General features: G+C 40.0%; 1 protein-coding gene across 1 annotated transcript in view; it reads right to left on the bottom strand.

The window, feature by feature from the left end:
* Positions 1–13,469, bottom strand: part of LOC126116362 (protocadherin-like wing polarity protein stan) — a 365,097-nt gene that overhangs the window by 148,061 nt on the left and 203,567 nt on the right. The window contains exons 25-27 of the mRNA XM_049915035.1: positions 10,563–10,762; positions 10,206–10,415; positions 7,391–7,577 (exon numbers count right to left, since the gene is read on the bottom strand). Of these exons, the coding sequence (XP_049770992.1) occupies positions 7,391–7,577; positions 10,206–10,415; positions 10,563–10,762 (597 nt within the window). The remainder of the gene's footprint in view (positions 1–7,390; positions 7,578–10,205; positions 10,416–10,562; positions 10,763–13,469) is intronic.

Below are 13,469 nucleotides of genomic sequence, written 5' to 3' on the forward strand. Positions count from 1 at the left end.
CCACAGTTATATACTGTCTCCACACCCTCTACCCAACACTCCCTCCCCCCAGTCCTATCACATCCTACCTAGCCTCATCTCCCACCCCCTTTGTGAGACGCCCTCTGCCAATCCATCCACCATCTTTCTCCTTCCTCCTTTTTTTTTTTTGGCCCACTCCTCACCACTCTGCCCCACAGCCTCCTAATGCTGCACCTATTGGCAGTCTAATCCCTGCATACTCTTCACTCCCCCCACCCGTACACTGCTATCCCTTCCCCTTCTCCGCCCCCTCCAGACTGCTGCTCCTGTTTTACATGACAGATGCATTCCAGTCCCAGCTGCTGGGGATGGTGGTCATGTGTGCATGAGGTGTGCTTGCTTGTTTGAAAGTCTACATCTACATCTACATCTACAATTATACTCCGCAAGCCACCCAATGGTGTGTGGTGGAGGGCAGTGTACTATTTAGGCAGGAAAGGGATTGGATGGGTAAATGTGGCATGTGTGTTTGCTTTTCTGACAAAGGCTGTGGCCAAAAGTTAATGTATAAGTGCTTTTTACTTGTGCCCGTCTGCAACTTACAGCAAGTAGTAATCTATGTTTTCCTTGTACTCATTGTTTGATATAGATTGGTTCTATGTAACTCTCTCCACACTGTTCTATATTGCTAGAAGGGAACTGGATTCTTAGTCATCGTGTATGACAGTCGTAACATTTTTCCAGGAAAGCCCCACCATGAGAGACGCTTGCTTTCCAATTCACAGACAGACTATATCTCCCCAGAATTTCCTGCCCAGTTGTCTTATCTAAACAGATAAAATAACTTAACTAAGCTTGTGTTTATATGGTGGAGTTATTTTCATTGTAATAAGTGAGAACTTATTTGCAGTTGTTAACTGTGATTATATGTAAAACAATGCTCCTATGAACAATGGCAAAAAAGTGTTCAATTTGTAAATAAGATATGCCAGTGTACTATTTAGTGAAGGCAGGAAAGGGATTGGATGGGTAAACATGGCATGCTGTCTGTCATTGACAGCATACTGTAAAGTCAAAACATATTGTAGTCACTTGGAGGTGAACTACTGAATGTCCAGAAAGTTACTACACTTCTCTCACCAACAACTGCATTATTGGTATGCTGCATAAATCTCTTCCTTTCAAAAATTGTTGGTACTTCAAGAGTGGGCTGTACTGAGTAGAGTCACTTGCCACACATCCAGAGTACATCTTCCAAAATGGATGTGAATATGTTTGATGGAATAGGATTGATCACATTCATGGCTAATGCTGAAATATCTGAAATTCCATAACATGTAGGAGATCTATGTCTGTTGCACGGAGAGCCAATTTAAGCCAACGGACCTCTTCAGGTGGGAGCTCTGAGGCTGAGGTTGTACACTTGATAACTCTCATGTTGCAAAAAGTATTCCAGCCATTGATAGTGGAGACAATGAAATCCACATAGTTGAATACATTTTGCAGGCATGTTACACCTGGGACAGGCCCTTCACTGTGGTAGACAGTTGACAACTCGAAAGAACTATTTACATAATAGCTCACTTAACAACTGGAAATAATTACTCACTTAATAAACTTAAAATAACTTCAACTATATAAATAAGAACTCAATAAAGCTATTTTGTCAATTCACGAGAAAGAACTGGACAGGAAATGCTGGGAAGGTACAGTCGGTCTGTAAACTGCAAGCTTTACCCAGAAAAATTCTAAAGCTGCCGTACTGGATGACTAGAAATCAATTTCCCCTCTCAAAGCTTTACCCAGAAAAATTCTAAAGCTGCCGTACTGGATGACTAGAAATCAATTTACCCTCTCACAGGGTAAAACAGTGTCATGAGATTTAAATGATTTCTGTTCTTACATGTTTCTTGCATTAATATTATTGGTAATTCATATCTTTTTTCCACACAGAGTTGACACACTTTGTGGAAAGTACATACAACCCCCCCCCCCCCCCCCCCCCCCGCCCACTATGTCAGCACATTTTACTGCCAGTGATTCATAATGTGAGTTGCAGAAGGGTCAGTATAACGTTGTGAAGCACAGCGCCCTGTAGTTGCTTTCTGTGATGTAGTGGAGTGGAGAGAAAAGGGAATTGCCTACTGGTTCCTCCGTTTGTAAGCCTATGAAAGATGACCACGATCTGTGAGCCTACCTTCCCTCATGCCTGGAACCTGCAAATCACCTTTCCATCATGTTGTGCCCTCAGAACACAATTTATCTCTTAATGTGATTCTATTGCACTTAGATGTGGTACACACATTTAATATTTTTTCTTAACCCAATTCACCCAACAATAAGGATTAATTTTGTACCACTGCAACACTATTTTTTACTAATTTGCAATTCTTCCATTTCTTTCAATGCTGACACTATTAGTCCTGGAGAAAAAATGTATATGATGAGTATGAACTTTCTTTGTAGATTTAATGTAGTTCAATTTTGTAATGGGAAACATTTTTCCTACAACCTGTCATTTTTAGATATTCATAAAAAAGATAAAAAAAGGAACCTATAAACGAAGTGCCCTCTCTCCTCCCCCCCCCCAGCCCCCCCCCCCCCCCCCCCCACACACACACACCCCACTGGTCCCACCTTTTAGAATTTTGCTGTGACACTTCCCCCCTATCATTGTACAAAAAACTGTGGGTAAACAATTTTTTCCACTTAAATTTTCTTTGTCGACTGGACTATAAAGCTTTTAGCTCCTTGTAAGTACTGAAGCAAAATGACACAACACTCTCGGAGCGTGAAGCACAAAACAGGGCCAGTATGGAATAGTCAGGTATCATCATGTAGCAGCTTCATGAATGATCTTGCACAGAAATACTTCAACTGGGGTGAATCCATTGTGTGGAAACTGTGATGAAACACTCCTCTTGGAACAATGTATTTAACCAAAATGAGTAGTCTGGGGTAAATAATAAACAACTGCAGGGACTGATGACCTTAGATGTCCCATAGTGCTTAGAACCATTCGAACCATTTAAAAAATTGCATCTCTTAAAAATTTATTTTAAGAAATGTTTAAACACATGAAACATGTCCACAAATGTTCAATTGCTTCTGATCTAACTGATCTAAGTAGAGACAGATGAAGAATTAACAGCTAACAAAAGATTATTTAATAGATATTACAACACCAGAGAACAATATGACCAATGCATCAGAGTGCCAAGCCAGTGTTAATGCTCCTTGTAATGACAGTGCCCACATAGTGTAACATGATTATGGATTTCTGCTCCGCTGACACACACCACCAGCATTGTGGTGCCTGTTCAGGAGCAGTAATCATATCGGGATTGCTATGCAGCCATTGTTGGTTACTGCACTGCCACCAACAGTAAGCTGCAACTAATCTATATTCACACTGCCATTGCCATGTACACTCCTGGAAATAGAAAAAAGAACACATTGACACCGGTGTGTCAGACCCACCATACTTGCTCTGGACACTGCGAGAGGGCTGTACAAGCAATGATCACACACACGGCACAGCGGACACACCAGGAACCGCGGTGTTGGCCGTTGAATGGCGCTAGCTGCGCATCATTTGTGCACCGCCGCCGTCAGTGTCAGCCAGTTTGCCGTGGCATACGGAGCTCCATCGCAGTCTTTAACACTGGTAGCATGCCGCGACAGCGTGGACGTGAACCGTATGTGCAGTTGACGGACTTTGAGTGAGGGCGTATAGTGGGCATGCGGGAGGCCGGGTGGACGTACCGCCGAATTGCTCAACACGTGGGGCGTGAGGTCTCCACAGTACATCGATGTTGTCGCCAGTGGTCGGCGGAAGGTGCACGTGCCCGTCGACCTGGGACCGGACCGCAGCGACGCACGGATGCATGCCAAGACCGTAGGATCCTACGCAGTGCCGTAGGGGACCGCACCGCCACTTCCCAGCAAATTAGGGACACTGTTGCTCCTGGGGTATCGGCGAGGACCATTCGCAACCGTCTCCATGAAGCTGGGCTACGGTCCCGCACACCGTTAGGCCGTCTTCCGCTCACGCCCCAACATCGTGCAGCCCGCCTCCAGTGGTGTCGCGACAGGCGTGAATGGAGTGACGAATGGAGACGTGTCGTCTTCAGCGATGAGAGTCGCTTCTGCCTTGGTGCCAATGATGGTCGTATGCGTGTTTGGCGCCGTGCAGGTGAGCGCCACAATCAGGACTGCATACGACCGAGGCACACAGGGCCAACACCCGGCATCATGGTGTGAGGAGCGATCTCCTACACTGGCTGTACACCACTGGTGATCGTCGAGGGGACACTGAATAGTGCACGGTACATCCAAACCGTCATCGAACCCATCGTTCTACCATTCCTAGACCGGCAAGGGAACTTTCTGTTCCAACAGGACAATGCACGTCCGCATGTATCCCGTGCCACCCAACGTGCTGTAGAAGGTGTAAGTCAACTACCCTGGCCAGCAAGATCTCCGGATCTGTCCCCCATTGAGCATGTTTGGGACTGGATGAAGCGTCGTCTCACGCGGTCTGCACGTCCAGCACGAACGCTGGTCCAACTGAGGTGCCAGGTGGAAATTGCATGGCAAGCCGTTCCACAGGACTACATCCAGCATCTCTACGATCGTCTCCATGGGAGAATAGCAGCCTGCATTGCTGCGAAAGGTGGATATACACTGTACTAGTGCCGACATTGTGCATGCTCTGTTGCCTGTGTCTATGTGCCTGTGGTTCTGTCAGTGTGATCATGTGATGTATCTGACCCCAGGAATGTGTCAATAAAGTTTCCCCTTCCTGGGACAATGAATTCACGGTGTTCTTATTTCAATTTCCAGGAGTGTATCTGAAAAAGAGACAACTATGTTACATTCACATTTAGCAAACTTTCATTATCTGCATATGATCACAACAACCATTTGACAATGACCAGCTATGTCTCACCATGACCATAATCCTTTTTAAAGAGTGTTCACATGGTGCTGCAGTTTAGTACTGCATCTACGTCACACATGGCAGCAACAACAAGAACTTAGTATACTGAGTCACGGTAAGCTTATATTTGCAAGAATGGAAGTGACTGTTGATGACAATCTCAGTCCAATATGTTTCATGGCTTCAAAGGTATCATTTAGAAGTGTAGCAGAAATGGGAACCCACTGAAGCATAATACTGATTACTGTGATGGCTCTCTTGCTCTCATGCCCAGCATACCGTACAAGAAGAACTGTCATTGTATTAAAAATTAATGCTTACAATAAAAATGTTTTGGTAATTAGTGTAAAAGTAATTTTAGGAGTAAAACATCACCACTTCTTTCCTGCCTAATTCTTAAAAATGTGTTATAATAAAAATATATCTAAAAACAAAGATGATGTGACTTACCAAACAAAAGCACTGGCAGGTCGATAGACACACAAACAAACACAAACATAAACACAAAATTCAAGCTTTCGCAACCAACGGTAGCTTCGTCAGGAAAGAGGGAAGGAGAGGGAAAGATGAAAGGATGTGGGTTTTAAGGGAGAGGGTAAGGAGTCATTCCAATCCCGGGAGTGGAAAGACTGGTATACACTCACACACACACACCCATATCCATCCGCACATACACAGACACACACAGACAAATGTGTCTGTTGAACCGAATGGACAAAGTCTTGAAAGTTGACATAAGATGAACATCAACAAAAACAAAATGAGGATAATGAAATGTAGTCAAATTAAATGAGATGATGCTGAGGGAATTAGATTCTGAAATGAGACATTTAAAGTAGTACATGAGTTTTACTATTTGGGAAGCAAAATAACTGATGATGGTCTAAGTAGAGAGGATAAAAATGTAGACTGGTAATGGCAAGAAAAGAGTTTCTGAAGAAGAGAAATTTGTTAACATCGAAAACAGTTCTTTCTGAAAGTATTTGTATGGAGTGTGGACATGTATGGAAATGAAACATTGATGATAAACAGTTTAGACAAGAAGAGAATTGAAGCTTTTGAAATTTGGTGCTACAGAAGAATGCTCAAGATTAGATGGGTAGACCACGTAACTAACAAGGAGGTATTGAATGGAATTGGGGAGAAGAGAAATTTGTGGTACAACCTGGCTAGAAGAAGGGATTGGTTGGTAGGACACGTTCTGAGGTACCAAGAGGTAGCCTATTTAGTACTGGAGAGATGCATGGGGGGTAAAAATCACAGATGAAGACCAAGAGATGAATACAGTAAGCTGATTCAGAAGGATGTAGATTGCACTAGTTACTCAGAGATGAAGAGGCTTGCATAGGTTAGAGTAGCAAAGACAGTTGCATAAAACTGAACACCACCACCACCACCACCACCACCACCACCACCACCACCTCCACCACCACCACCGACAACAACAACAACAACAAAAACTTTGGCAAAATAATCAACACTGCATTTGGCATAAAGTAACATCACATTTGGCAAAAAATAACACCAAATTTGGAAAAGAAAAATTGAATTTGTCCAAAACGTAACACCCAGTTTGGCAAAGAAGTTATACAGTATTTAGCAAAAAGTAACACCAAATTTGACAAACAAATATACCAAATTTTGCAAAAACTAACAACGAATTTGGCAAAAACAAGATCGAATTTGGCCAAAGTATTAATTGATTTTCATAAATAATAATTAATCTAGAAAAAAATCCATTTTTGGAAAAAAAACACTGGTTTTGGCAAAAAATAACTCTGGTTTTGGCTGCTGGTGTTGGAGTTATACCAGAAGCAGATGGTAGGGCAGCTCTGTTTACTATGTAATTTCTAGGGAATAATTACTTTGCAGTGAGTAAAGATATATAGCTTCTGCAGTGCATTCCAATGCACTTAAAAAATAAATAACCTCTCATAACCATAAAGTGCACAAACCTACCCATATTGTCAGCAACAATTTCAAATGGATCTGTGTAAGTGTCTTTCTGACTTTTGGTTAATGTAGCAATGTATTTATCAACAGACTGGAGCAGATCTTCTGCAGTGTCACCAGTTAGGCTTTCAATGCGTTCCCAATGTTCCTCATATTTGGAATCTAAAATGATACAAGTGGTGGTGGGGGGGGGGGGGGGGGGGGGGACATATGCAATAATAAGTGAAAGAAATTTCACTGAGCAGCTAGTATAGCAGTTTAGTTGTCAAATCATACTGATATTTCATAATATTATTCTGACGGAAAAAGTAAAAACTGTCTCAGTACTCAATATGGCAGACAGTGAATGACATTCATGAAAGATTAATGATGGTGTGAGAGTAAAGTCACAAAACAGGACAAAAATGTAGTTTTAAATTTTTGCATCTACATGATTACTCTGCGATTCATAATTAAGTGCCTGGCAGAGGGTTCATTATACCACAATAACAACATTAATAGTAATAATAATAACCATAAAGTGCACAAACCTACCCATATTGTCAGCAACAATTTCAAATGGATCTGTGTAAGTGTCTTTCTGACTTTTGGTTAATGTAGCAATGTATTTATCAACAGACTGGAGCAGATCTTCTGCAGTGTCACCAGTTAGGCTTTCAATGCGTTCCCAATGTTCCTCATATTTGGAATCTAAAATGATACTTGTTGTTTCCACCATATTCTGGAGAGAGAAATATTCATTGTGTGTACTTTATACATGTAAGAACCACAGAAAAATCATTAATTTTCATATACTTAATCATTCTCAAGATAGGTTTTATTTCTAATTTTAGTTATCTCTCTCTTACATATGCATTATGCATATCTGATATTTCAACATTGTCCTAAGAAATACACCACATCATATTACAAACTACCATGTATCATCCATCATCAGCAATAACCATCAAAGCAAAATCTGTTGATAAAGAACCTAAGTCACAGAATAAATCTCAACGAGAAATAGCCAATTTGTCTAAGATTCAACCATTTCCTAGATACTATGTTAATTAGCAAAACAAGTGAAAACTGAGAATAAGAAAGTAAAATTGATAATGATGCCAAAGTTGGTTAGTTGTAATATGTTATTTTTCTGTACTGAAATCAATGTTATTCATGTGGTGAAGCAGACACCATTATCACAGCTAATATAATACAGAGTAGACTTTAATGGACAGGTATTTTGTGTTACAAGTATGCACCCTTCCTTATAGCATGGTGATTATCATGTAGCATAAAAACTGAGCAGTGGTTGCAAAAGAACTAGTGTATTATGTGAATCATAACACATGTGGCTCTCTCTTTAACAGGGTAAGTCTTAAAAGTCTTGGAATATAAGTCAGTGTTCTGCTAACCTTGAGCAGGATGTAAGAGGTACAAAGAAATCCATGTCTTCATAATAACTTGCTCATTTGTTAATGTGTTTTGTGTCTGAGCTTTTGTAATTATAAGTGCACAATTTTAAGCAATCATTTGATGTAAAATGTTCGAAGACAGATCCCATCACCCTAATACTTTGCATAGCTTGTGATCTTCCTGGCTTTAAACTGTGTACAGGACACAACATCCTAGAATTTGTTTCCCACTGCCATTAAAGAATAAAAATCTTACAAAAATTTGAAGAAGAGCCAAAAGGATATGCCAAGCCATACAAAATATTATACAACATATCACAATCATATAATATGATGGGGAGACTATAAGAATGATTGAACAAATTTATGACAAACACAAGAAATACAATCAACTCGAGTAACCAGCAATCTTGCCTGTCACATAAGACAGCCTTGCCTGAGAGCATGAAATGCATTATGAGCATAGCAGCAATGTGGTGCAGGTAACACACTTCTGGGAAAATGTGATAAAGGTGACAATCAAGATTAGAGTAGGGCATGTTTTAATTAACTAGGGTGAAGGCTTCAAGTCAAGTAAAGAATGAGATCCAGCACTCTGAACTGCTTAAACCACATATGAAAACACATCAACATTCCCCCTCTGTTCATAAATTAGTGCCTACTAGGACATTTTTTGCTGAGTTGCACTGTTTTGCAACTGTTTTCTTACTTATAACATTTTTTATGGTTCACATGGCCTTTTGGCTCATCTTAAAATACTGCGCTATGATTTCATTCTGTAACAGCCCCAGGGCAGCATTCAGTGTGTCTCATGGGTTGCAGCCCAAATGGTGAGAACCTGAGGAAGATGACTAGGGATAGTAGTCAAAACAGTATGACAGTAAAATGACAACTTGGCAGCAAAAACCCCAAACTTTCCAACATTTTATTTAAACCTTTATTTTGTGTGTGTGTGTGTGTGTGTGTGTGTGTGTGTGTGTTTTGAAAACCTCTTTTTCAGTACTCTTTCAACTGTTGCAGCATCATGGTACAAGAAGAGGGTGGGCAAGGCAAGATTTAGAATGGAACTCTGATCAACAGAGTCGGGTTCTCTTTGTATACCTGCAGAATTTGTCCAATGGCTTACGATCATTGTACATCTGCGTGCAGTTGGCCAGATACCCACACATGGCTCAGATGTACAGTCCCACACTAGGGAGGTGGATCAGTCATGCACTAGGCTGGTATCATGTATGGGTGTCCAGTGCTTTTCTTCTCTATTGAGGGTAACTTGAGGGTTGTGCAGGATCCTGGAGCCAGATGCACAATTTCACAGCTCCTCATCCGTAGGTACCTCTATCCTACTTTCCAATCGTCACAAAAATTTTCACACATACCTTGCAGTACTAGTACTCCCAGAGGAAATGGATCACTAGTTTCACAAGGTATGCAGGTGAACCCTCGTGAAGTTTGGAAGGTAGATAAATTTACTTGTGAAAGTAAAGCTGTGAGGGTGAGTCGTGCCTGGATAGCTCACTCAGCAAGAGCCACGAATGGCCATTGTGACAATTGTTATTACACCCAAGTCCCCTTCCTCTAGCTGGAGGAAAGACAAGATCACAGGTCCAAGACCAAGTCTAGCACAATGTTTTTATCTGCCAGATAGTTTCACTTGTCCTAATGGTTGTAAGTTTGTTGTGGTCCATAGCTACCCAAAAAGTAAAACAATAGACATTACAAAGAGTGAAGATTGCCAATCAGCCAGTCCATGCAGCTTCAAAGGGACTGACAGTGAAATAAAAGATTATTCATGTAACCAAATCAGAAACTTGTATTGATTACCATATACTTGGAGAAAAAAGGAAATTATAACTTAATGAACAGGTACTCTCTCTTTTGACTAACCAACAAACATCTCACAGGTGTCTTAATCAACAAAGCCACAATTTCACACAAAAACTGTAATTGTTGAATACCTTGATATAATCCTTGTCTTGACTGTGTGTGAGATTAAGACCATTTTCATTAGTTTCATGCATCATAAGCTCTCTTAGCAACTGTTGTGATATGAGGACATCTGCTCCATGCAACATCTCTGTTTTATTGGTTGCACGATGTAGGTCAGATGCAACCTTTATTGCAACAAATGTCGTTACACTCAAGTCCCCTCCCTCTAGCTGCATCAGCTGTAAAGTGCAGGACACGATGAAAATACAGTACTATAAATTTGTAGAAGCTCTAATTAAATGTGTTTAGAATTGCCACAATGATTTTGGTACAAACAGACAATTACTTCAAAAATTTCTTTAAAAAGTGTAAAATTAATGACATACCACTTTCCGCAAATCGAGGAAAGGGTCTGATGTGCAATTAAATAAATCTGGTTCTTGCCAACCTCCCAACTCTTCATCACATGCTCTAGAAGCTTTGCCTTGTGAATGATTTGGACATGATTCTAAAGCAATGTGTCCAAACTTAGTGCGTTCCCACCATAGACCACCAGCAAAACTCCGAGGGCAACCGTCGTAAACCACTACAATGCAAGACACAAAAAATTATGTAAATGATATCTAAACCATGAGCAACAACCTTACACTCAACATTAATACACTCACTCAACCTAATTTGTGGACTGTAGAGTTTCAAGAACAGCAGAAGTATGTTAACCTTTTATATTATTTACTTACTCTCACATAAGATCTCCAGACCATTAACAATGCTGCTTCAACAAACTTTTTGAATGCAAAGGTACAACTAAAGATACATGAACACACACACATGAACCATTTAAAGAATGTCCTCTGCATATACTGAAGTTGATGTACAGTACACTGAAATCTGAGAATGAGCATTAGCTTAAATGAACAGTACAGTTTGGAGAATAATTGTTGATACAGAGATAATAGATTAGATACATAGGTAATAAACTGTACTTGAGAGAATACCATCACAGAGCAGATGAGAAATGATTTTCTCATCCGCTCTGTGATGGTCTTGCCTCAACTACAGTCTATTATCTACATATCTCTTCAGACAGTACGGATCAAGCTTGCAAGTTCTCTCTCTCAGGTCATGAAAGTGACCCCTCACTTTCACCACTATTTTAAGGTTAAGACACTTTTTGAAATGAACAAGCATGTTAAGCTCACACCAAAGACACCCTTACAAAGTTATTCTTGACTGTCAATCATTTACACACTGTATTAAATACATGTTAAGAGGCTCCAAGTATGCTGAGGCTCCTCTGAATGAGACATAAATATTATTCATTTAATTAGCGACTGCATTTTCAGAACAACAAAGAAGGAATGGTAGGTTAATGTATATGTCCCAACAACAGTATCATTAGGGACAATTTTTTTTCTGTTGCTTCGAATTATTGATGATGTAACTGGTGAGAAAATTAATCAATACAATGGTCAAAATTAAATTAAATGCATTTCTAACAAATCATTGTTTTTAGCCTGTAAAAGAATTTCTGATTATTTAATAAAAACATTATCTAAAAATTTAATTATAAGAACAGGTACTTAATTTTTAATTTGCCAACTATCCTGCTGATACTGTGTATTCCTGTAACTTTCTTTTGACCTGAACTTCAGTAGTTACTGATACCTTATATCATAGGAATATCTACTTATTTAATTACTTTCACTTCTTTTAGTTGATATTAAACATAACTGTGTCCTCATTTTGACCTTCCAATAACAGTTGTACAATTTATGTAATGTGATAAAACTGGACCAATAAAAAATCAATCGCTCGATACTGCAATGTGGTTACTTTATATCTACTCCAGGGGGAAAAAAAGGGTAATGTGCACTGGAGAAAAAAAATTCATCTAATCAAAACTGAGCAATGACACTAAATTGATTCTACGAGATCACTATTTCAAAACAATATTTCAATTTTTTTTCTTTTTTTTTCCTGGCAGCTATGACAACTTCGTTAATGGAGGAAATGTCAAAATTTGGAATTCAGATGGAAATTCAAAATATATGTGAACAAACTCTAGCTTAACCGAGAGGTGTCAAATCATATAAAGAAACAGATATTGGCAATGCAATGAGTTTTGTTTCCTGCTCTGTCCCCTTGTATTAACCATGTTCATTATTTTGAACTCATTTCTGTTCTGCCAAAGTAGTTTAGCATAGATATATAAAGAAAAAAAAGTGAACTATCGCCAAATGACATCTCTCTTTCAGCAGTGGTAGCAACAGTTGAATCTGACCAAATGAACAACATTTTCATTTAAACAGGTTACATAAGAGTAAATAAAAATACTGACATTGGTCCAGAGAATAAAAATGTGCCATAGACCAGGAGTGGCACAAAGGAGGGGCAAGGTCACTGTTGAAGAAAAGAGACAAGCAAGACATCTACAATGGACATACCGTAGGGAGGGGAGGGGAGGGGAGGGGGGGGGGTCAGAGAGAGAGAGAGAGAGAGAGAGACAGAGAGAGAGAGAGAGACGAAAATAAGGGAAAACAAAAATTACTGGAAAAATTGCTCTGGATAATATCTATGCAAAATGGATGGATAGAAAAACTATGACGTTAGATCTCACTTTTCTTTGAAGTGGCACATTTTAATTCCTAAGCAAACTGTATCTGACATTTTCCTCATGAGCTCCTTTACCACTTTACACTTAGCTTCAATGGTGATCAAGAGTTTGCAAACATCCAGAAGGAGGTACCTAATTCTATCTATCTATAGGAGGTTACAGATGCACCATAACTATATTTTATGTTTATACATGAGAAGAAAAAACAGTCTAGAGAATATTACAGTGATACAGGTTGTGTCTAGCACTGAACGCATTGACTGGACAACAGTAATGCAATTTCCAGAACAGGCCAAGCACATGTTTATGATCATTTAAATATTACTGCTTCTTTGGCAGCTCAGCAGAGCGCAACAGGGGGCCAACCCAGGTGGCCTCTGTAAGCAGGCCTGTGAACTGTACGGACGCGCGATCTCTGTAATCGTGCGCATCATGAGGGAAGGTACATCGCTCCTCCCTTCAATTGGGTGGGAAAACCACATACATAAAAACACTAGGTACAGAAAAAAATGCATGGTACAGGAAAAAAAACACTGGTACCGAAAAAACACTGGTACCGAAAAAGCACAGGTGCGGAAAAAAAAAGCATTGGTTTCACAAGGCATCAAATGTAGCAATTCAATTGAAGGGAGGTCCGTGGTTGGCATCCATGTAGCAGGTCTGCTGGGCTCTTGTC

Source organism: Schistocerca cancellata, chromosome 1, assembly GCF_023864275.1.
Source record: "Schistocerca cancellata isolate TAMUIC-IGC-003103 chromosome 1, iqSchCanc2.1, whole genome shotgun sequence".
In the NCBI taxonomy this organism is placed as follows: Eukaryota; Metazoa; Arthropoda; class Insecta; order Orthoptera; family Acrididae; genus Schistocerca; species Schistocerca cancellata.